At 37.6% G+C, this 25,085-nt stretch overlaps 1 protein-coding gene across 1 annotated transcript in view; it reads left to right on the top strand.

Moving 5' to 3' along the window:
• Positions 1-25,085, top strand: part of LOC120224136 (RNA-binding motif, single-stranded-interacting protein 3-like) — a 420,254-nt gene that overhangs the window by 338,757 nt on the left and 56,412 nt on the right. The window contains exon 11 of the mRNA XM_039222358.1: positions 20,046-20,156. Coding sequence (XP_039078289.1) covers positions 20,046-20,156 — 111 coding nt within the window. The remainder of the gene's footprint in view (positions 1-20,045; positions 20,157-25,085) is intronic.

Genomic DNA, 25,085 nt, shown 5'->3' with positions numbered 1-25,085 from the left:
TTTCTAGTAGAATCAAGAATACTTCTGTCGCCTGTACCTTGGAAGAATGATAGCAATGAAAAGGTAGATATTCCTCATCCAATCTTTCCTTTCTGAAACACTAAAAATACCAGCTTTAAAATTTACTTTTAATGTTTATTTATATTTGATAAAGAAAGACAGAGACAGAGCACGAGTGGGGGAGGAGCAGAGAGAGAGGGAGACACAGAATCCAAAGCAGGCTCCAGGCTCTGAGCTGTCGGCACAGAACCTGACGCCGGGCTCCAACTCAAGAGCTGTAAGATCATGACCTGAGCCAAAGTTGGAAGCTCAACCGAGCCACCCAGGCACCCCTAAAATATCAGCTTTTAAGGCAGTAAACTTATTACAAAAATGAAACCAGAATCATCTATTAATTAATTTATTCATTCATTCAATAGACACTCCGATCTGCTATGTGCCAGATACCATTTGGAGATACAAAACATAGTATCGGTTCCTTCCCTTATGACACTTACATTGCAGCAGGGGAGAAATTGATAAAATAATAAAGAAGATGTTCCACAAAAAACATGTTAAATATTTAAGACCAGATTTTGATAAAATTGTCAAAGGGTGTCATTTGTCTCTGGGAATCTCAGCCTTTATTTTCAACATTCTCTCCCACTTTTCCTTAATACTCTTACTTCAAGATCCTTAGATACTCCAAAAGCTCATTCTTTTCCTCTTTTGCTTTTTATTTGAAGAATATTTATGGAGAATATTATAGAAATCCCACTGTGTGGCAGACATTGTATGCTGAGTAAACAGGTGTAATCCCTGCCCCGTGGGACTTATAGTATATTGGGGAAGAAAGAGATAAATCAATTAAGTATATTAAGGAATGCAAAAATAAGCTGGTCATAAATTCGCTTAAACAAAGGTTCATGGGAACCTGGTTGCATATACCCATGGGCTCTGATTAAGAATGACGCGTGTGTGTGTGTGTGTGTGTGTGTGTGTGTGTGTGTTCGTGCATGTGCGCGCTCATTTGGTGAGAGCTTGGAGAACCATGGGAAAGAATAAACCACCTTCCAGTCCAACTAAGCTAATAGGGTGTGTGCTGTGCTTCTCTCAAACCCTCTTCCGAAGAAGTGTATTGGGTCATTAGTATCTTATCATAGATGAGGTTATAAATGGGCTCAAGTATGTGCATTTTTATGTACTATGTAATGAAAAGTACTATGTAATGAAAAGTTTGTCAACTTTGTAGAGAATTCCAGGCATCAGTAAGCAGGTGCTTTGGTATTTGGAGTTCTAGTATTCTATCTCTGGAATAATGCTCTGCTGATCAGGTTGTATGGGAGTCCTTTGCTCTGGCTTCCTATGAGGTTCTCTGTAATGTTACATATGCTCTCATAAAAGATAAACCTGAATATTATAGAATAATGGTTTTATGGGTGAGGACATTGAGGCTCAGAGAGGTTAATTGACTTTTCTAACATCACACATGCTGGTGGCAGAGCAGGGACAGGTATGTTTTAATCCAGTTATCACCAATTCCATTTCATTATATTCAGTCTGATTCTTCATTAAATTTTTCTATTTCAGGTTACATAATTTAACCCAGAGCAAATCAAGTTGACAGATTAATAAAAAATTATGATTGTGTCCTTATGTACATAGACTACAAATATTAGTAAGTTATCTATGGCCATCAGTGCTGATTAGATTAGCCTAAGGGGTAAAATATTTTTAATCTTTTAGCAACCTCATCATTATATTTTAAGTAGAAAGGAGTTTGTATGATATAGTTAAAAGCTTTGATTTTGACAGGTGCATTCATCCAAATAGTACCATAATTTAATTAGTTTGGGCTCAAAATTATGTGATGCTAGATGATATGTCTGAGTTATATATACCCTATTTTTAATCTGGCATTAGAAATGGCTCATATCATTATTATAAATATTGTAGAGATATATCAGGTTATCAATTTAATTACACTTTTTGCATTTCAAACAGGTGAGTTTAGATAATGCACATAATGGGTAACTATGAGAATACTCCATGAAAGCACAATACAAAAAACACATCAATGTGTTCTCTTTAAGTCTATGGTAACTAGAACATTGTCTGAAACTGTATGCTAAAATCCTTTATACTTTTTCCACATATAAGATAGTTTAGTTTAGGGGTCTGGGTGGCTGAGTTGGTTAAACGTCCAACTTTGGCTCAGGTCATGATCTCACAGTTCATGGGTTCAAGCCCTGCGTCGGGCTCTGTGCTGACAGCTAGCTCAGAGCCTGGAGCCGGCTTCAGTTCTGTATCTCCCTCTCTCTCTGACCCTCCCCAGCTCACACTGTCTCTCTCTCTCTCTCAGGAATAAATAAAAACATTTTAAAAAAATTTGAAGATAGTTTAGTTTATTATTGAGACATTCAAGTAATTTGAGCATTATATAATATGTTTTATTTAATTTGGTTTTAAAGACCAGACTTTTTCTTTATTCAAAACCCCACATATTAATTCAAAAAGATCAAAGAATTCTATTAGTAAATTACTAATTAGTAAATTAGTAAAATAAAATAAAGAGTCATTAAATAATAAAACCAAGAAAGATAATTCCTTATTTTCTCTGTCATAAATGTTCATATTTTTAAAAATAAGAAAAAAGTAGTTACTAATAAAGATTACTAATTTCCTACTTGTTATTTAAGTTTTTTAAATTGTTTTTTAATGTTTATTTATTTATTGTGAGAGAGAGAGCAAAGTGGGAGAGGGAGAGAGACGGGAGAGAGAGAGACTCTCAAGCAGGCTCCATGCTGCCAGCACAGAGCCCGATGTGGGGCTCAGTCCCATGAACTGTGAGATCATGACTTGAGCCATAACTGAGTCAGATGCTTAACTGACTGAGCCACCTAGGTGTCCTTAAATTAAGTTTCCAAACTACCTGGAAAGTTTTTGCTTAAAAACCTACATTAATGAATAGCATTGAGAATAATTTGTCAAACACCAGTATTTTAATATTTTACAAACAAATTCAGTGGATTTCACTTACCCTCTTCTGACTTGCCAAAGACCATGATGAGTACCAGTCCACTCCTTGTGGGTGGTACAGTCAGTATTGGATTTGCATGGGTGATTGCAGCTCTTTTCTAAGAACTCAGCGATAGGTAAAATAAGGGATCAGAGGAAGACAGAATTCATCAGAGAAGAAAAAGGAGGAATGAAGTTTTCCTGGGGGAAAATGCAGCTGTCAGTACTGCCGAATCTCTGATTTGGTTCCTGCAAAGTACTGCAGCTCCTTTCTGCATAGATGAATGTAACACCTGCTTAAGAATGCAGCTTGTGGAGTTCATAATTGTCACAGGTGCTAATCCCAGGTATAATTTGCGACTGCCCCTTTATATCATTATTGTAATTCCCTGTAGTAGTTGTAATTGAAATAAGATTTTTTATACAATTTTATTTTAATATGTTGGATGCCTCTATGAAGCAAGCTTAGGGAATCCCTCCTCAAATGGATTCAGGAGCCAGAAATTCTAGGTAGCAGCAGACTATATCTCTCTAAAATAGGGCTCTTGGCTGCCTAAAGTTAAAGTCATTGCTGGGGACAGCTGCACTTACTTCTTTAAGCTCTGTAGATTATCAACTTTTCTTCTGCCACATTCACAAATTTTGTTTGCACATTTTCCACCCAATGATCTCCCTGCCTCTCCCTACTCCCAGATTCTAAGGAAAAAATCCTGGATAAATTCGGTTGATTTGCATTGATTTTAGGATATTAGCCCCAGAATTCCTCAGAAAGGCTGGATTCTCCATTATTGACCTCTCTAAAATTTTTTGACACACCTATGTGAAAAATATCCACCACTTTTGGGGGTCTGATTCACTAATTATGCCATGCATCTCAGTAATAAGAAGTAAGATCCACATCGACTGGCCGAAGAAAGGCATAGGTGTTCAACTCAAACCAGATCAAAAAGATAATTAGACCAAAAAAATTTTTTTGGACTGTCATCCACCTTTGCTGACAAGTTTTGGCATTTGAAACGGAGTTGTATATCTTACTCCTATGTCTCTGAGGAGACTCCTTTGTACTTCGGCATTTGAAAATTTTGTGGTATAAGTTGACAAGTATGATTACCATTGTTCACAATTTAGGGATTAATAGAATGCCAAATTCAGTATTGTGTTTTGTTGTTTCCAAAAACTCTCCTTTCTGGAATTCTTTCCTGAAGTTCTTGCATGCTACCTTCTTTCATACTACCTTTATCCCCAAAATATTTAAAAAGATCATTTTGCCCATCTGAGTTAACAATATAGCTTACCAAGTATTATGGGGTGAAATCATGATTTCCTATATGCCATATAGGAAATGGCGTTCTTAAAATACAATTTTTATTTATTTATTGTTTAAATATTTATTATTTGTGTGTGTGTGTGTGAGAGAGAGAGAGAGAGAGAGACAGCGTGAGCAGGAGAGGGTCAGAGAAGAGGGAGACACAGAATCTGAAGCAGGCTCCAGGCTCTGAGCTAGCTGTCAGCACAGGGCCTGACGTGGGGCTCAAACCCACTAACCTTGAGATCATGACCTGAGCCGAGGTAAGCGCTTAACCGACTGAGCCACACAGGCGCTCCGACCATTTTTATTTTTAACTTTGATAATTGATTTCCTGATTTACAGGGTCCCCCGGTGAATGTATGTAAATGAAATGGTTGTTTTAAAGAGCACAGAAACTATTACAAACCAATGACATTGCACCGTTTTTAAGGAAGTTGGAATTTTACGCCCTGTGTCAAAATCATTGTTTTTCAAGTTAGGCCTTTTAAAGAACACTGGATGTTAATATTTGTCAGGTCTGCCCTAGGAGGAAACCATGGAGTTGTAATTCGATTCTTTTTTTCTTTTTTTAATCTAACAAAATACCATAGTCAGAATAGGCAGCTGCTTAAAGTGTGTGGTTGTGGTTTAGCTGTTTGCTCACCCATTGCCATGCAGATCCTAAAAGCTGTCCATCGAGTGGTTGTGTGTGGGCTGCAGGCACAATTCTTAGGAGGACATACAACAAAGTAACACCAGTCAGTTAACAGGTGGGTTGACAACGGGCATTAAGGAAAGAGCTAAGGCCCATGGAAGCTGTCTCTGTAAGTGAGCTGAGACTGACAACAGAAATGAACCCATCAATAATTTCGGCCGGCTGCTCTTCAGATGTGAGCCATCCATCCCTTGAGACTTTAGGACTCTGGGCTTTTAAGGGGATTTTTGATCCTGATAACTAAGATAAGAGTTGAGCCATGTTTAGACACAATCTAATGTGTGTCTAATCTACAATTCTCCCTCATATTTCAGGACTGTTTCCTTCTCACATTCTGTTCTTCAACCTACCGTTTGATCTCAGCCTGTGCCCTGAGGGACCCACTTGCCTTCCTGCTGCAGGGAAACATCCAGGCTTGTTTAACCAACAAAATGTGTTATTACAGGTCAATGCCCTCCTTCCCCCCATAACTCCAGGAGTTGAGTGTTAGCAATCAGCCAGCAAAATTTTAGACCAAATGAAAACAGAAATTGATGGGGTATCAACAATGATGTTTACTTCTATGGGAAATCTCAATGTCTTTGATCACTTTGTCTAAATTATGTATCTGAGCTCCGCTTTTCTAAAATATAGTTCTTTAAAGTCATTTACTAAACTCTAAGTTCTTACAGGACAAGACATAATTGATGCTCAGTAAGTATTAGCGAATGAATCAATTAATGAATATTCTTGATCCTAAACTTTGGAACACACCAAATATGTCTTAGAAGGCTTTTAAGGCTCTCCCATTGCAAACACGCTGACATACATATTGTAATTTAAGCAGCCTCCTCAATATTAGAAAGTGATGGAATTCTTAGCACCAAAAGTTTTACTTCTTCAGTTTCAAGCAAACCAAGATAGATTTCTTAATTTCTGTTCCTAAAATATATTCTAATATCAGGGTACAATTTCACCACAGAGCAATTCAAGTTAGTTGTCTCTGCATTTTAGAAATGTGTTAGAGTCCCTTCACAGTATTTCAAAGAGTTGGATGAGTTGGCGATGTAAACACTTCCTCGTGGGAACTTTATACAATCAAAAGAAACGAAATGATTGACAAATGCATACTCCAGCTAATTGAAGTGGTTCTGAGTTAACCAGATGTTTTCAGCTGAATCATGCCCACAGATGCTCTTGCTTCATTATTCCTTAATCTGGGGATTACCCTGATTGGCTAGCTTGATGACATTTGAGTGTTTCAATAAGCTCGCCTCTCTTGTTACAAACTTCGCAAAGAGCTCTTGTCCAAAGAAATTTGCCTGGAAATGTTTTCAAGGAAGTTATCAGGGTTGTTTGTTTTTCCTACTCTTGGATGTGGTCTTCGGTGAGGTCAGAAGAATGGAATGGCTATTTCCACAGCTGGCTGCAGAGAGTGGGCAGTCCCTTACAGATGCGCCAGCATGTGGAGGTAGATGATATAAAACATCTGTCACAATGAGAATGAGCAAAAACAATGTCCCTTTGAAGATTGCCTCTTAATGATGAGGTGGGGGCTCTATCTCCATGAGGGGAATGAAGGATGGACTTGGCCGCAGACAGTTGGCTTCAGGCTTGCTCTGGCATGAAATAAAGCAGAAAGTATATGTTGAGAACCTCTGACGCTAGTCAAACTGGTTGATTTTGTTGAACATTCATTTCCCCACCTATTGCACATATAATCAATGAGAAAGGGTAGGGAGGGCTAGGAGAAAAGAGTGGGACAAAAATGAGGAGAAAAAAAAAACTGATGCTGAATATTTTTCTCTTGAATAGCTTGAATACAATAGTATCATTTCAGTGGGTCATTGAAAGTTCAGAAAAAGCATTTTGAGCCCAGTTTAGTTGAATGTGTTGGCAGCCCCACAGTATTTTTGATAGAAGTTTTGAAAGTTAATATAAAAATGGTATGTCATTAAGGCCACAGGATGACAAACACTTCAAAATGTGAATACCACGTAGCAGACATAAAGTTGTATTTGTTCTCCTTCCAGGAACAGAAGAAAATAATAAAATCATCTGAGTGAACTCTTTGTAATCGAATATTGTTTTCTCATCACGTCTACCTTTAAAAATAAATTTAGGGGCACCTGGGTGGCCCAGTCAGTTAGCACCTGACTCCTGATTTTGGTCATGATTTCACGGTTCATGGAATGGAGCCCTGTGTGGGGCTCTGCAATGATGATGCAGAGCCTGCTTGGGATTCTCTAAATAAATAAATAAATAAATAAATAAATAAATATTTATAAATAAATAAAATAAATATTTTATTTTAATAAATAAAAAATAAAAATGAAAATAAATTTCAAACAATGAAATTAGCATATATTTTATCTCACAAATATGTCCAGAAAGAGTAATCTGGACAATAGAGTAATCAGGTAGTAAATAAATGTTTTTAGCAGACAATAAACTTCTAGATCTCCTGTTCCATGACCAAATCAGATGCTGCTACATCGGTTAACCCTCAAACCACACTGCTCTGCTCTGGTGAAGGAATGGCCAACATTACTACGATCCATGCAATCACGATACTCCTGTACCACCTGGCCAGCAAAATGGGTGCCACATGTCCCCACCCCCTTCTGTTGCAAATCTAAGTCCTCGCAGGTGCTTCTAATTAGCAGAAGTCACATACCTATATGTGGCAGATGAGAAATGTACAGTTTCTAGGTTGAAAAAGCAAGATTCACTTTGTGGGGCACTAGGAACATGTGGAGAGAGTGTTAAAAAATAAATGTCTATAGCAGGCCCTAAGGGAGGTCCACCATGGGAAGTAATTGGATTAATCCTAAGGAGAAACGGTGAAGCATTCAACTCAACCAGCAGCCCTTGAGAAGAAGAAATAGAAGACGTAGACACATTTATGATATGGCAGTGACAAGACTCACTACTGGTTTGTTATGCATGATGAGGGAGGAAAAGGCAAGGATGACCTGGACTTTTCTGTATTATTTCAAGGATCAAATGGAGGAGAAATAACATGCTGTGCGGATAGAAAAAGAGAAAATATTCAAAGTGGGTCATAGTTGTTTAGAGATGCCTAAGATTCTAGACTTAGTGAGTTGTTGGATATTTTGTTCAAGACTTCAGGAAGAGGGTCAAGACATCAAGGAGCTTTTAAAAACTTTAATTTTGGGAGCATCTGGGTGGTTCAGTCAGATGAGCATCCGACTTTGGCTTGGGTCATGATCTCATGGTTTGTGGGTTCGAGCCCCTCATCAGGCTATATACTGACAGCTCAGAGCCTGGAGCCTGCTTCGGATTCTGTGTCTCCCTCTCTCTCTGTCTCTCCCCTGCTCATGCTCTATCTCTCTTTCTCTCAAAAATAAAAATAAAACAAATTTTTAAACTTTAATTTTTAACTAATTTTAAAAGGGATTTTAAACTGACATTTATTTTTTGTTAATTCCATCAAGACCTGGCAAGTAACAATATTTTGACATTTTATTTCTAACTCTTTATTAACACTTTACATTCATGGCATGTGTATAGAGTTACCTAAAATATTTAGATGTTTACTCTATACTTTACAAGGCCTGTAGCATCTCTTTTAACACTTGACTGTAATAGCCATTATTCCAAACTCATTGGTGAATCAGAAGATATTTGGAAAGAACAGAGATTTCAGTTCGAGAGTTGCCATGAAAATATGTCATAAGAAATGAAAGGAGGGGCGCCTGGGTGGCTTAGTCGGTTAAGCGTCCGACTTTCACTTAGGTCATGATCTCGCGGTTCGTGGGTTCGAGCCCCGCGTCGGGCTCTGTGCTGACTGCCGGCTCAGAGCCTGGAGCCTGTTTCAGTCTGTGACTCCCTCTCTCTCTGACCCTCCCTTGCTCACGGTTTCTCTCTCTCTCTCTCCTAGAAATAAATAAAAAATATTAAAAAAAAAAAAAAGAAATGAAAGGAAATTTTTTTTTGTACGGGAGACTTTGTGGAGAAAAGAAGAAATCCTATGGAGACTATCGAGGAACTAAATATTACCGGCTGTTTTGTGGTTATAACAAAGTGGTGTATTAATGTTGCTGAGATTATTTGAAGCTACTTGACCCTCAAATACAAACTGAAAAAGGATTGAACAAAATGGTTAAGAAACAAACCAAGAATCTCTTCAGGAATAAAAATCTCTCACAGAAATTTAAAAAAAAATAGAGCAAAATTTCTCCAAACTTTGCCAGGAATATAACCTACCTGGGGATCTTATTGAAAAGCAGATTCTGATTCAGTGGGGCTGGGGCCAGATCTGAGCATCCACATTAAACTCCCAGATGATGGTACCTGATCACAGACTATGCTTTGAGGAACAAGGTGCTAGAGAGTTTAAGGTGCTGTTAATTAGCAGAAGTCATTCAACAGAAAAATCCAAAATTTCTTATATAGTATTACTGTGTCGGAGGAGTGACAATAAAATCTAAGTGGAATAAAAGATGTAACTAAGTTTCTGGCATAAATTCCACAAGAAATAGGACACTGAAGAATGCTGAACAAATAGAACACTGAACAAAGCTGTCTTTCATCTCATCTACTGGACAACTTTATGTATGTTAACCAACAACATCTTGCAGACCTTAGAATGTATCTTGGTTGGACGCTAATATGTAAATTTTTACCTTAGGATACGGCTGTTCCACTAGGACATATTTTATCTCAGAATTGCATTACAGAACATTCCATCACAGGCTGAGTTGGGGACATGTCAGTGACAATAGTGCTAATAGCAAGTGTACTTTGAAGGGAGTAAATCAGTTTTTTAATAGGGTCATGACTTTATACTCATATCGTTAGGTCTGGTCATGTTGCCAGCTCTAACCAGGCAAATTCCTAAAAATGTCTTGGAGGAGAAAACAAATAGCCCAGAAATGTCCTCTGAGGGACCACAAAATAAAGTGCATTTTGTAGCAAATTGCAGGACAAGGAATCACTATTCTGGTAACGGCAAGAATCAAGGTGTCTTGTGACATTTTTAGGCAATTTGCACTATAAACAATGGCCACTTATAAACAGGCAACTTTTCCTCTTGGTCAGTCCTGTGGTTTGAAAAATGATTTCCCAGACCCACTCACCAAGAGGACCCTAAGACCTTGACAATGATTTGCAACCAGCTTTTTTTGTTGTTATTGTTTTGGGGGGTGGGGTGCCTATTTGTCAGTAAGGAGAAGGTTTTAATGAGAAGCTTTCTGACAGCTCCCAGTCCTGAGTGCTAGTTAAAGCAAGATAAACATTTTACCAGACAAAAATCCTGCCCATAAATATTCAGACATCTGCTGGGAACCCTATTTGTTTTATCATTTGGAAGAAGACTGGCCTGGAATACTGCATCTGATGGGCATTTTAAACTCTCGGCATTTGGAAATCTACTTGGAGGTGTACAAAGTGATTGGTGTACAAGTGAGTAAAGCATTTCTTCTCTTGTCATATCACAAGGTCTGACAAGAATCTTCAGCAGATATATGGCTCTTAAAACAGGGCATGGCACAGGAAAGCCCTAATGGAAAATGCTTACATTGCATTGGTGGCTGTGTGCCTTGGCTGTGATATATAAAAGAAACTTGGGGGGCACCTGGATGGCTCAGTCTGTTAAGCGTCCGACTTCAGCTCAGGTCATGATCTCGTGTTTCATGGGTTTGAGCCCCACATCGGGCTCTGCTGGCAGCTCAGAGCCTGGAGCTTGTTTCAGATTCTATGTCTCCCTCTCTCTCTGCCCCTCCCCCACTCATGCTCTGTTTCTGTCTCAAGAATAAATAAATTGTAAAAAAATGTTTTTTTTTTTTTTAATAAAGAAGCTTGGTAGCATTGAATCAGGCACATGGATTCCTTCCAAAGGATGGAAATCATGTGGCAGACTCCAACATTAAATTTCCCTGGGTACTGCGTGGAACCTGGGAATTCTCATACTCAATGACAAGAACATCAAGTTGGCAGTGGTCAGGCAGGGACATGTTAAAGGAAAGCATGGATGGATTTTTAAGGACCATCCAGTTGTCCAATAAAGACGATCCTTCTGTTGCCTGAATCCTCTTGTCCAATTTGAGCATGGAGTAGCTGTTACTGTCCTGCCTCCCTTCAAAGACACAGGAGCCCTGGCTGATAAATAAGTGTCATTCACTTATTTGGTCATTTGGCACCATTACACCCTGTTTCATAACCTCTACTGTGCTAGGCTTTGGCACCCTTAGAAAATACATAAAACATCATGAATAGCACAGCGAAAAGAATCCAGAAGAGAAATAAAGTATGACCATGGGAAAGGTATGTGCCAAATGTTGTGAATAAAGAGAGGAACAAATGGCCAACAATCTGGGTCAGACACAGAAGGTGTTCCCTAGAATGTACCATTTGATAAGAATCGTAAGGTATGCTTGCAAACCTATTGTTAGTGCCCAGAACTTCTGGCAAAGACACCAAGTGTGAACAAGGAAGATGGGTCAGAGAAGGATGAGTAGTTCAGTGTGGTGAGAGGAGTTGCTTCATGCAGACAATCTTGGGGAATTAGACAGGAAGTGTAGATTAGAAGCTATGTGGTATTCACAGAGTATATGTACTATGGCAAAGAGGTCAACCTGGACCTACACATAATTGCCCACATTTGGACTCAGATGATGTAGGAACAGAGTGTGGGGCACATTCACATGGGTGACCCTACTGTTCATTCAGTCTAAATGGTTGAGGAATGGAAAATGTTTCGGTTCCATCACTAAATTGTCCTATTTCCCCTTTCCCATCTGTTACATGTTAACTTACAACAGCCATTGGCTTAAGAGTACCTACACATGTGACACTCCTAGTACTTTTCAAGATGCCAACTCAGGTATAAAAATGTGAGCCTAGGCTGTACTTTGGTAGAAAAGGTGGTTTGACATGACTTTCCCTATATCACCCATGGATAAAAAAATAAAATAAAATAAAATCAGTTCTGCTTATCTTTAAAGGGATATTTTGTTGTTGTTACCATTGGTTAGGAGCTGTCCTCCATGTCTCTAATATAATTTTCTATTATGTAATATATTTGGTGAGCAGGTATATTTTTGTATCTTTGTATCTTCAAAAGGTTTCTTTTGTATCTTAAAAATTAGTAAAGATGGTGAAATATATTATGATTAATAATATTATTGGTAAATATGATTGCTTCATGGTCTTTCATCTTTTTTTTCTCAAATCTCTTTATTTTATTTATTGTTTTATTTGAGACAGAGAGAGAGAGAGAGAGAGCAGGGGAGATGGGCAGAAAGAGAGAGAAAATCCCAAGCAGGCTCCATGCTCAAGTGCAGAGCCCAACTTGGAACTCAGTCTCATGACCCCAGAATCATGACCTAAGCCAAAATCAAGAGTCAAACAGACACTCAACCAACTGACCCACCCAGGTGCCCCATTCCCCCCCGCCGTCAATTCCCTTTAAACTAATTTTGGAACTGTATGTGTGTGTGAGGAAGGAATATGACCAAGGGAGCCCTGCATAGTGAAGACAAATGGCTTAGGTTGTACCAGGAGTTTTTCCACAAAGATAGTGTGATTCTGTCATATCTATACCATGTCTCTGTGATCATGGATTTGGGTGGCACACTTGTTTGCGTGTGGTTGATACCCCCTAGCTGAGAGCCACACATTGATTACATGATTGAAGTAGAAAGTTGATGAATGCCAATTCATCCTTTGCTGCTGAAATCATAAGAAACTCACCTAAGAGGCCCAGGATCCTTCTATGCACACATAATGTTTCCATTGGCTCAGCAACTATGATCTCTTTAAGTAAGACATCTGAAAGGAAAAAGTGCGAAAACCCACCTGCATTATGAAATTCCTTTTACAATTTTAACTTGGTGTAAATCTTTAATGATTACAGAACTAATTGTTCCATTTCACAGTCAATAAAACGACTTGAATTGGGACCCTAAGTCTTCACATTTTCAACTTTGTCTCAATAATGTAGCATATTTAAAAGCCATGTTACTCTATTAGAATTCTAAAGAAACTTGTTGAAAACAACAAAAGTCACTGCTGAACAAATGTCTTTACTTTTAAGCATAAAATCTAAAGGATTCAATAAAGCATTGTTGAGAACTCTAATTGTCTATATACCTGCTTTGGTAAGAAATACTTCAATGTGACATATTTATATTCTCATTCAGAATGACACTATTATAAATAGGTACTTAACCAATAATTGAAACCATTATTCACAGTTGAATAGGCATGGTATATAATTAGGATTCTTTTAAAGGGGACTCAATTGTTAAAACTAATTTGGTTTTTGGTGTCTTTGAATACTACGTATTTTTAAAAAACACTCCCAACTAATGGTAACTGAATCAAAAAGCAACACAAAATTAAGAATATTTAAGAGTAGAAAAAAATCTATTTTTACAGCTAATAGATATTCTCTCATTAGGAAGCCTATGTACACAACTCTTTTAAATTGACTATATAGCAATGTAAAATGCCCTACTTCCAAACATGATACCCCTAGCTCACAACTACACATCTCTAAGAAGTAGTCCAACTATTACGCCAATTGAATTGAATCTAACTTAGGAAAGAGAAACTCAGCTCTTGTTAGCCATATTTCCAAAATAAATAGCAACATAAATTTGAACTCAAAATAATCATATAGCCATTGAAAGACCCCTAATTGTCTTGCCTCCTTTCCTTGGTAAATTATAGGATATGGACAATCGATTTAGATGCCTGATCTTTAAGAAATTGGTTTATATCATAAATAAAGTCTCAGCATAAAATCTACAATTTGCTGTTGGTGGTAGAAAGCAGGAAGTGGATTAATACTCTTTTTCTAATTACTGCAGTTTCAGAACTTTCTCATTCTGTATGCATGGTGCTTGTATATACATGTATATATACATTTATACCAAGGTTTCTAACATTTTTTTTTAATGTTTTATTTATTTCTAGGAGAGGGAGAAAGAGAGACAGCGTGAGCAGGGGAGGGCCAGAGAGAGAGGGACTCACAGATTGAAACAGGCTCCAGGCTCTGAGCTGGCAGTCAGCACAGAGCCCGACACGGGGCTCGAACCCACGAACCGCGAGATCATGACCTAAGCGAAAGTCGGACGCTTAACCGACTAAGCCACCCAGGCGCCCCTATACCAAGGTTTCTAAATCTCAACACTAATGATGTTTCTGGCTGGGTAATCCTTTGCTGTGGGGACCTGTGCTGTGTGTTGTAGAATGTTCTGTAAGTTCAATGCCCTGTCTACCCACTGGATATCAATACCACCCCTTCGCCAAGGTGACAACCGAAAATGTCTCCTGACATCGCCAAATGTCCCTTCCAGACAATGCAAAGTTTCCCTTCCTTCAGAACCACTGGTATATTCATATACATAGATACTTTTTATTTTAACAATTTCCATTAATATGCTATGGTGGCATTGGTAGAAACTTTTACAAGTTAATTTCAGATCTCATCTTTAAGGAATGAGACAGCACTAAGATAGTGGTGAACAAGCAGGTGTGATGTAGGCCCTTTAGTATGAACAATCTAAATAAAAAATATTAGTAAATGTTAGCCATTTTTAATTCAACTGAACAATTAGTGGTGCTAACATATAAAACAAATACATGAAAACTGTTTTGAGTACCTATGGCGTGCAACTCCTATTTGTAGGAGTTATGAAAGATGTGTAAGCATGACCCTTGCCCTCTTATATGCAAAATATTGAAAATGAATAAGAACATAAAGGAAGGATTTCAGTGCTAAAATAGGGTCCTGGGGCATTGTGGCTTCTGGCCTAACCATGGTTATTCACCATTCTTCCATACCTCCAACATTTGTCAGAGGTATTTTGCAAATACTTTCACAGTTGAAGCCATATCTACCAGCTTTGCCACAGCTTTTTGGGTTTCAAACATAATTGTTTGAGAAGTCAGACTGCCTCCTCCAAGTCCATTGAAATTTATCAAGATAGTTGAGGATTAATGATTGTTTCTAAGGATGGAGGCCTTTCCTGCTCCTTTTTGGTTTTCTCTCTGTAACACTTTTTCTTAAACCATGCCAAGCACCTGCATCTAAAAAAGAAGAAAGAACGAAAGGAAGAAAGGAAGGAAGGAAGGAAGGAAGGAAGGAAGGAAGGAAGGAAGGAAGGGAGGAAGGGAGGGAGGGAGGAAGGAAAAAATTTAATAAAAGGAAACAATAACAACAAAAACATGCCAACATCAACAGATGAAAAAAATTAAACATCTCTACATGTATTATAAGAAATGTTGGGATGCCTGGGTAGCTCAGTTAGTTGAGTTTCAGACATATCATCTTGACTCTGTGTAGACAGCTCAGAGCCTAGAGCCTACTTCAGATTTTGTGTTCTCTCTATAAGAGAAAGAGCTCGTGTGTCTCTTTCTCTTTCTCAAAAATAAATAAACATTATTTTTTTAAAAAAAGGAGTGTTGCACACCAACATTGCAGGGCACTGCATTTGGGTAGCTTTTCCCCAAAGTGAAATGATATACCTTCATGCCATTTATATTATGAAATAACTGTTGCTAACATTGGGCTCCATTATTCTCTGCACTCCATTTCACATGTACTAAAATAGGTTGGGGTACACAAAATTTACTGCATATTTATTCTAGAAATACAAAAATAAACTGACAGAGAAGCAGAAAACATACAGAGGAGAAAGAAGATAAACTACCTTAAACCATGGTGTTTTAAACTCATGTTGAAGTATTACTATTAAAAAGTCTTAACATTTTGCATAAGTCACTATAGGAAAATAATATAGGATGGACCACCAACAATTCAAGCTAAGGAAAAGGGAAAAAGAGAGTGATGAGTGATATCTCTTTTCTTTTCTTTTTCACTTATATGATTCAAATAGTTTTCTTACCTTTTACATTATTATGATTTCAAATTCAAGGTTTACTAAGGTTCCTAATAGGAGAGATTCTCAAATATGCTACAGTGTAAGGCAAACTGGTCAAATGGAGACATGTCTGGTCATCAGGCTTGACCTTTTTGTATTTTTAAACAAGATATAATGTGATTATGGTTATGATCATGCCCAACAAGATTGGTTTAAAACAAATAATTGGGTAACAGTATAAATAAACAAAAACCAAGTGTTTATATCTAAGACATTGTATCTATGACCTTGGCCTATTCAGTAGCAGTTTATAAGCAAGAGCACACTTTTCAAACTTCAGGGAAGACCAGAAGCAACTGGAAAGCTCTTGGAAACACAGATTCTAAGACCCTAAAGCTCAGAGATTCTAATTCCAATTCTTGGTCTGCCGCTGCCTCCTGTGTATGGATCATACTTAAAGTGTCACTGCTCTAGAACACTGACACTCACAGGTACATTCATGGAGATAATTCTCATTGCATTCCATGTCCTGCTCTGAACACAGCCCACTGTCTGTGCTCTTCTTGGGAGAGAGTTAGCACATGTTTTCCTGGATTTGCCAAGGATCCTGTATTTCAGTTGAGAAATTAAAATACTGATGAACTCTCCAATACTTAAAACTTCTTTGAACTATTGACACAAGGTTCACAACACAGATGCTTTTCTGGCCTCCGTTCAGATACGTTTACTCTACATCAATGATTTTTGAAAACGTTGTCCAAATTGCTGTTGAAATTGTTTATTTCAGAACTAGGGTGACCAGATCCACCCCACATCTCTTGAGTGCTAACAGCTTTGTTTTTGCAGAGACAGTGGCTAAAATAGAACAGACATTCCCATCAGCTGTTTGGTCATTGTGCCTTCTTAGTGGAGTTATAGCATGTTACAGTATTTGTCTCTGCAGCTTAAGCATTGAACAAATCCAGACATCCGGAGATGCTAAAATGAAAAATCTGTTTCCTCTTGCTTTGCCATTTGCCAAGTGAACTCTGTCAGATAGCACATTCTATACATTGGAGTAAATGAAATTACTCTTAATGTTTTGGCAGCATTTGTCACAAAACACTCTTCAATCTATGGCTTAAATGTATTGGATAGGAATGGATGTGACAGTGTATTTAATGAGGCGCAGTTATGGTTGGGAGAACTAGTTTTGCCTTAAGAAACATAAGGTTTTGTTGTTCCTTTTTTGTTCCTTTTGCATTCCCTCCTCCTTGTTCTTTTTCTTTCTTTCTTTCTTTTTTTAATGTCCCGCACAACACAAAGGAGATTCTGTAATCTTTGATGAGTGAAATGGCTGATGAACTCCAATCTTGATTATAGATAACCTGTACTTCAAACTCTCTAAGTTGTCTGTCCCCAGTCAAGTCTCTCTATATACTACTTCCAACTTTTACCCACTGATTGTAAATTTCTTTCATCCCTTGCAACTATTAAGGAATTGACATTCTTAATAAGTTGAGGGAGGGGCACCTGGGGGGCTCAGTCGATGAAGTATCCGACTTCAGCTGAGCTCATGATTGCCTGATTCGTGAGTTGGAGCCCCACATTGGGCTCTGTGCTGACAGCTCAGAGCCTGAGCCTGCTTCAGATTCTGTGCCTCCCTCTCTCTCTGCTCCTCTCCTACTCTTGCTCTCTCTCTCTCTCTCTCTCAGAAATAAATAATAGAAAAATTTTAAAAATAATAATAATTTGTGGAAATCCTTTTTCCATTGAACATATTTACTGAATCCAAGAATGCATGTTCATACATGTGCTTCCCCAAGAATCCTTATTTTATTGTTCATTTATTTGCAATAAGTGTCCTGGTTAGGAAAGGAATGTTTCCCTTAACTGTTTTCCATTTTATGCCAACTGCTGCTATTTACTATTTTAAGTTATGAGAAATCCCTTCCTTCTCTTCCCTTTGATTGTCAGTTTCTGGTTTATCCACAGAAGCAACACTCTGTATCATCTGTAATCAAATAAGTCCCCAAACACTTTATAAGAAAGGATTCTGTAAAGAGACCAGACAATCCTTCCTAAATTAATTCCAAATGCAGGCAATTCAGTCCTTCTATTCTTACCATGCATGTATTTTGATTCCTCTGTCATCTGCTCACATATTCATTTGCATATTGCCTCCCAAACAAAGACTAAAGTCTACCTCCTGCCTCACTGGAGAATGAGGTCACTTCTAGGGCACTGAGAAGGAAGTTCTTCTACCAAACACAATTTGGTCTTTATCTCTGATTTATGATGAACACTCCTTTATGGAGCAAGAGCAAGTTTATTGCAATTGAGGGGTTTTGGGGATTGTGACAGTTTAGCTGCTGGGATCCCTAGGGGCAATAATCTAAGAAGGTAGTCTAAGTTTCAAGTTCAAGAACAGTATTGCAGTCTTGCACCTGTTAAGGATTAGAATGTTGTGAAAATGCCTCTTCTTGCTTGAAAAAAAAATGCTTCAGAACTTCCATCTTTTCTCTGAGGTTTTTCTGTAGTTTATATCCCTAAGTGATTTAAGAAGGACCCAGTTCTTCTTAAAGTGTTTACTGCTGGTCTGTCACAACAAATACTGTAAATTAAGGTACAGAAAGTTTTTTTTTTTTAAGGAAAAAGTAAGGTGATTTTGTTTAAAGAAATTGAGGCAGCCGGAAGAAAAAGAAAAATTAAGTAAAAGTTTACCTTATCCTGTCTCTAATTCAAGAAGCATACTGATGAATGACAGTTCATGGATGCATCAAATCAAAACAACAAAAATGCACAGCCATGTATATTTAGAAGCTACAGATCTATAATATAACATTTTTTTTCTGATTGATTCTAGCTCAAGAGTACAAATGTCCTTAAATGATGTTGGCTCTGAAAATCAAGCATTTCCAAATATTTGGCTCAATTTCTCTTCTCCTTCCATATTAATGAAGAGAAACCCATAAAGGAATGATGAGTGAGAGCCTGATCTTTTAACAGATACGGTCAGGGAATTAGATTTGGATAATAAATACCAGGAGGAGTTGATCATCCTGAGCAAAACATTCTAAGAAACATTTGCTTATGGGTATTTTGGGTGCTACGATCCTTCCATCTACATGAATCTGTCCAAGTTTTATTCCTTCAAAACACTCACTTATACAGGGGGGAAAAGTCACATAGTGAGAAAAATGTTTACAGGGAAAAAAATGGCATTCAGATACATATTTTATTACCACTAGGTATTTAAATTAGTTTCTATACCATGAGTTTCTATCTATATCATCATCTTTAAAATAAAGCTTCGAAATCCCAAAGATTCTATCTAGCCCTAGCTTTTCAATTAAAAAAAATTCTTTCATTCTCTAGGCTAGTCAATTAAGGCAGAATAAGTAGGGTGAGGAAAGGAAAGGGCTTGTCCTTTGTTGCACTGTCTATGTGCAACTTTGTATATGAGCAGATGTTTTAAAAAATGTCTATTTCTTGTTGTATTCCCAACAGTTATAATAAATCAAAAAGCATATTCTAGAAGTAGGCCTTTCCTAACACCTTATGAAAAGCTTGATCTTTTTTTTTCACCAAGATTTTAGCAGCATTTGACCAGCATTTAACAGAGTTCAGTATTCTGTCTTGTTTCAAAAGCACAGATAGAAAGAAAGTAGGTCAGAGATTAGAAGGAAAAAACATGGAAAATAGTAGTTCTGATTTTTATATCATTTATATTAGATTTTAATCCGTCTTTCAAAGAGATCCAGTCAAGAAACTTGTCGGGGCCAGGATTATTCCCCTGGTGTTAGATTGTAAAGAGGTGATCAATAATTAACCATATAAATCATGGATAAAGGCATAGGTCAAAAGTCTTATTCAGTATCAAGGGAAACTAAATAATCTCCATAGTATTAATATTTTTCAGTTAGAGAAGTTTGTATTTAGAACAATGAAAGAAGATATATATGATACTTGCAGTATTCTATATTGACTATTAAAATTGTGAACAATAAATATTTTAGACACATCGTAGATATAAGGAAAAGGAGGTCGCTAGTGCTATGTATTTAGACAAGCACAGAATGGCATGGGTGGATGTAAAAACCATACATGGTTGAACTTAGCCTTTTCATTAAAAAGCAAACATGTATGATGTTAAGACAGTTCTCGGTGCTTATTTTTTAAGCTTCCTTCCTTGTGGAACCTGTTTTCAGATGGACATTGTGTGTGCTTGTAGGGTGCTGTGATTACGCCGACAATGGACCATCCTATGTCAATGCAGCCAGCAAACATGATGGGCCCCCTGACACAACAGATGAATCATCTTTCATTGGGCACAACAGGAACGGTGAGTTGAAGAGTTGGTTTTGTTTTTTCTTGGGACTTCTTCAGTAGGACACAGTGCTCTCTGTTGTTACTGGCATTATCAGTAAAACTGGCTCTGTGCCGTTGACTAACACACATTTCAGGTTCTGTTATGAATAAGCTGCCTCGTGCATGCATATTCAGCATTGGGACACATTTATTCACATTGACAAGGCTGAGGGTTCCGCTGTGTTGCACGTAAAGTTGAATTACTTTTTGTTCATATGACACAGTGTACCAGGCATAATGTCTGTTTGTGGAAAGGTGTCGTTAAGAATGCACCTGCAAATCTAGAAATTGTAAGGTTATACATTTGGGCCTGGTTTTCTTTTCCCAGACGCTTAGCACTTCAGCTATTCCCAGGTCATTCACAAGGCAGGGGCAAACCTTGACTATGACTAATACATAGAGCTTGTTAATTTACTCTCAGTGTTTAAATTAATAAAAAGTAATTGAGAACCTGACATAATCCAGTTCTTTTCATCTTTGTTTGGAATATGTAGACATAGATGATGTTGCAAAAAAGGAAGGGGTTCTAATGTACTTGATCTTTTTCAATAGGTTAGGATATTTTTGACTACCCATTATTTTCCTTAGGGAACTGAAGTATATAAAAAATGCTATTACAGCCTTGATCTATATCAACCAATCATTTGAAATAATTAACAAAATTTTATTTCTTTTAAAAATCTATTCAAAGAAAACTCCCCGAATGAAGAGGGCAAATGTCTAATACAAGCCGGAATACTACAATTTTGTTAAATATCCTTTTAGATAATAATGAAAAACATCAAAGCCAGTCTCTCATGTTATACTATTGGTAACAGGTTTTATTTTTTACAAACATAAATACAGATAATTTTTTTCATTTTTAAAGATGTAGAAATTTTTTAATCTTTTTTTTTTCTTGAACGATGCAGCTTAATTATTATAGAAAGAGCACTGGACCAGGGGTTGGGAGTACTTAATTCAAACCTTGAGTGAGCACTGTTCTTTCACTCTGTCTTTGGGGAAATAATCTTTCCCAGTCTCAATTTCCCTCTCTGTATAGTTAAAGTATTGAGCATGGTGATATATATGGGAGCTCTCTGACTATATGCCTCAGTGACTTTAAGCCTGTATGCCTTCTAGTCAACACTTCTGTGATTCTTCACAGTTATGCTGGCCTCATCTCCGAATATCTATGTACACTACGTACACTAGCCATATTTGGGAAATGGTACCTTAAAGCTATGGCTTGCTTGTCACATAGCTATGTTGACTCATTGGCTTTTTGGAATGTAAGAAGTTTATGACACATTTACTGAGGCCACAAAAATCTGCTCTAAATAGAAAGAAAGTCCATAGACCTAATGGAAAGAGTCACATTGTTTCAATAAAGCTTTATTAGCATAAACAAAGTACCTATCTTGAAGACTTCAGTTGCTGAACTTCTAAAAAGCAGTTGAGGATACCTTACCTGTCTGAAGGCAGGGGCTGGATCACATAATTTCTCAGGTCTCTGACCTAGACTTTCAAATGTCATGTCTGAGACTACATTTAACTCTACACTGTTGTACAGCTAATTTTCATCAGGGAGATATTTTTTCATAACATGTAAATGTTATTTGTAGTCACTTGGCTCATTTGCTAACAAAGCAGTTCCCAAGTTTACTGGGAGAAACTGGAAGTTTCTCATGTCTGCCCTATTGATTTCCTTTCATATCAGCCTGTCTCTCCTTGAGAGATCATAAATTCTGAACAAGTAAAGTAAAGCAATCTTACTATATTTGAATGACAATCTAAGATCCAATAAAAGAGTGAGTTATAACACAAAGTATAGAAAGAAACACTTTATAAATCTTACTTATTTGAATCAAAAGCAAAACCAGCTGACTTGCTGAAGTTCAAATTTGCCAACTAGAAAAAATATGAGAGCTACGTTACTTGAGAATATGACCGAATCCTTTAGAGAGTCAAGAAATAAGCTAAAATATATACAACAGATTCAGAATTACAATAGTTGCTGATTCAATAACATATATCATGATTAGTATTTGAGCATTTTCAACAAGAACACATTTGTATGAGATCGTAATTTTTGCCCAGCTAGTAATAGCCAAATTACTCAGTAATAACATACACTCCCTCCCTTTCTTAGAAAGCAGAAGTCTTAAGCAGATGGCTTATTTTGAACACTAGATTTCTTCTAGTTTTGTTTATTATTTCATTCTTTTCCCCCTTCACATTTATACTAAATCGTGTTTAGGTACATCAAAAACTCTGTAAATAGATATTTTGTAAACAGTTAAAATTCTATAAGGCTCTGGAAAATTAGAGAGAAAACATTACTACTAGGTTGATGTTTAGTGTCCAGAATATGGTTATACTTTTTCTCAAACTGTCACTCTTACATTTTGATATGCCGCCGTAGATTTCTTCTATTTGAATTTTTGATTGGCATTTGTAGTTGAAACATTCTTTTTTTAAAACTGATTGTCTTAATCAAATGTCTCCACCTTACTGCATCTTTTCAATTGCTCTATCTATTGCTTGGAAGGTGGGTTTGTGTCATGGAAAGAACAGTGGGCATTGGAATTAAACTTGAGTTCAAAGCCTGGCTCTGCCCCTTATTAGCTATGCAGGTTAGACAGAGTCCTTAACCTCTCTGAACTTTTATTTCCTCTTTTACCAAGGGGGAAAACAATATGTACATCCTAGTGGTGTTGTGAGTGTTACATGGGATGATATATGTAACATGCCTAATATGGCATGACACCCACTAAATGCTTATCAAACGACCTGCCCTTATCCCACTATCTTAGGTGGCTTCATAGCGTGGGTGTTTAATCCAGGTCACCAGAAGGGATATAGAACACCACCAAAGCCATATTACAACTCTCTGGCCTGCTCTATTTTATTTGGCATCACTGATTTCTTTCAAGTTTCTACTTCCTCAGCTTCTAACTCTGTACAGAGAAGCCAGCTAAGTCACATGAATGAATAAAGTTGACTACATTCAAGCAGGAAACCCTAGAAATATGTAATCAAATTTGATCTATACTTATTTATGTCACAAACATAGTCATGCAGTCGAAATACACATGATATTAAAATACACATGAGACTGTATTTTAAATTAGAGATATTTTCATGAAATGGTAATAACACCTCTGCCTGAGTGTTAGAGGAATCAGTTGTAGGGAGAGGAGGTACCTTGGCAGCCTGGGACACAGATGCCTTGTATAAAGAGCCCCAGCTCAACTCCAGACAGTTATTGCTACCTGGACATAAGGACCCAGGGTGGACTCACCTTCCAATTTTTAAAGATTAAGCTACGTATTTGCTTTTTAACAGGAAATCTCCCTATATTTGACTATCAGACCAGTTTGTCCTAAATCCTCTCAGTTTGTGGTTTCTGCCCTCGGTTTCCTGGTTCTCCTCTGATGTCTCTGGCCATTGCTTCTTCTTTTCTTTCACAAGATGCTGAGCCAGGATTTCATTTTTAACTTCTCATTCATACATAATTTCCTTAAGCACGTTCATCCACTTTCATGGTTTTGAACTCTGCCTTCTATGCTGAACACCCCTAAATCTGAGTCCTCAATGCTAACCTCATCTTAGACTTTTAAAACCATTTAACCAAAAACTTGCTAAATATCTCCATGTAAATTTCCTTCTGACATCTCAAAGTCAGTACAACCCAAACTAATCTCGTGAGTTTCCCCAAACTTCCTTTCCACTGACCCTCTTCCTCTTTATGTGTTGCTGCTCCTTATTTCTTCTCAAGAGAATCCCATGCCCATTTACCCAGGCAGTCAAATGCTACACTTAGAACTCCATCTAGACTCTTTCCTTTTCCCTCACCACCATATGCAACTTTTCAAGATCCGCCAATTCTATCCCATAGACAGACAGAATTGTCAGATACATCCACTCCTCCACATTTATAGGGTCTCTACCCTGGGCCTCATTTGATTAATTGTAATAGCCTCCTAATTGCCCCTCATTTGCTCCAATCCAATTTCTACCATATCGCCACAACCGGTCAATCTAAAATTATCTGACAAATGTCTCTCTCCTACCTGTAACTTTTCAGAGGCTTTCAGATGTTCTGAGCTCACTGAAACTCTGCAAAACAAGTTGCGAGCAGTAACAACTCAAGATTGACATAGGAACCTCAAAGGCAGAGGCAGATAGGTACCAAGCAGAGCAGAGAGAGATCCAGTGAATACTCCAAAGTGGGCAGGGATCACGGTTGATGGAGGTTGGAGCTAGAGCTATATTAGAAATTTCCATTTCTAGAAGGGGGTCCTTAAAGCCATAGGTCATGTCCCGCTTTTCTTTCTGGGATCCCTGGGCTAAAGAAACCAAAGCCTCTTTTTTACTTTCATAAAATTAGATATTTTTGATCCTCTATCACCCCAAGTTTTAAAATGGATACCATGTAGTTTAATTAACTTCTCCCTACCATTTGCCACCTCAGATGGCTCTCTACCCATTTTTAAGCTGGACAAAATCTGCGGGCCCTTAAAGAAACGAATCGTATGCAAGCAGTGTAACTTTTTATCTCAGGACTCTGCTGACCTTGAAGAATTTTCTAGCTCCTCCGTTTTTGTTTAGCTTTTGTCACAGGATTCCCTCTATAGAACCAAAGCATTGTTATCCATAATTTCTTATCACTCTATTGTAAGCTTTAGCAGAAACCACTGGGGGTTTCACTGCGCTATGAGAACCTCCAAATTGCATGGCAATCTTGTTTTACAAGTTTCTTATCTCCTTTTCATTTGTTCCGTTGGTGGTCACCAGTGGCTTACAGTGTCGCCAGAATCCATTCCAAGAAATAAAAAGTTTTTGTTCTGCAGGTTCCTTATCTGCAGTTCTGTTTGTGCTCTCCAGACCACTGGTGATCTGTGACATCACTGGTTTCCCG

Source organism: Hyaena hyaena, unplaced genomic scaffold (assembly GCF_003009895.1).
Source record: "Hyaena hyaena isolate Hyena2069 unplaced genomic scaffold, ASM300989v1 scaffold_1117, whole genome shotgun sequence".
Lineage (NCBI taxonomy): Eukaryota > Metazoa > Chordata > Mammalia > Carnivora > Hyaenidae > Hyaena > Hyaena hyaena.
This window is presented reverse-complemented; position numbering and strand designations above follow the sequence as displayed.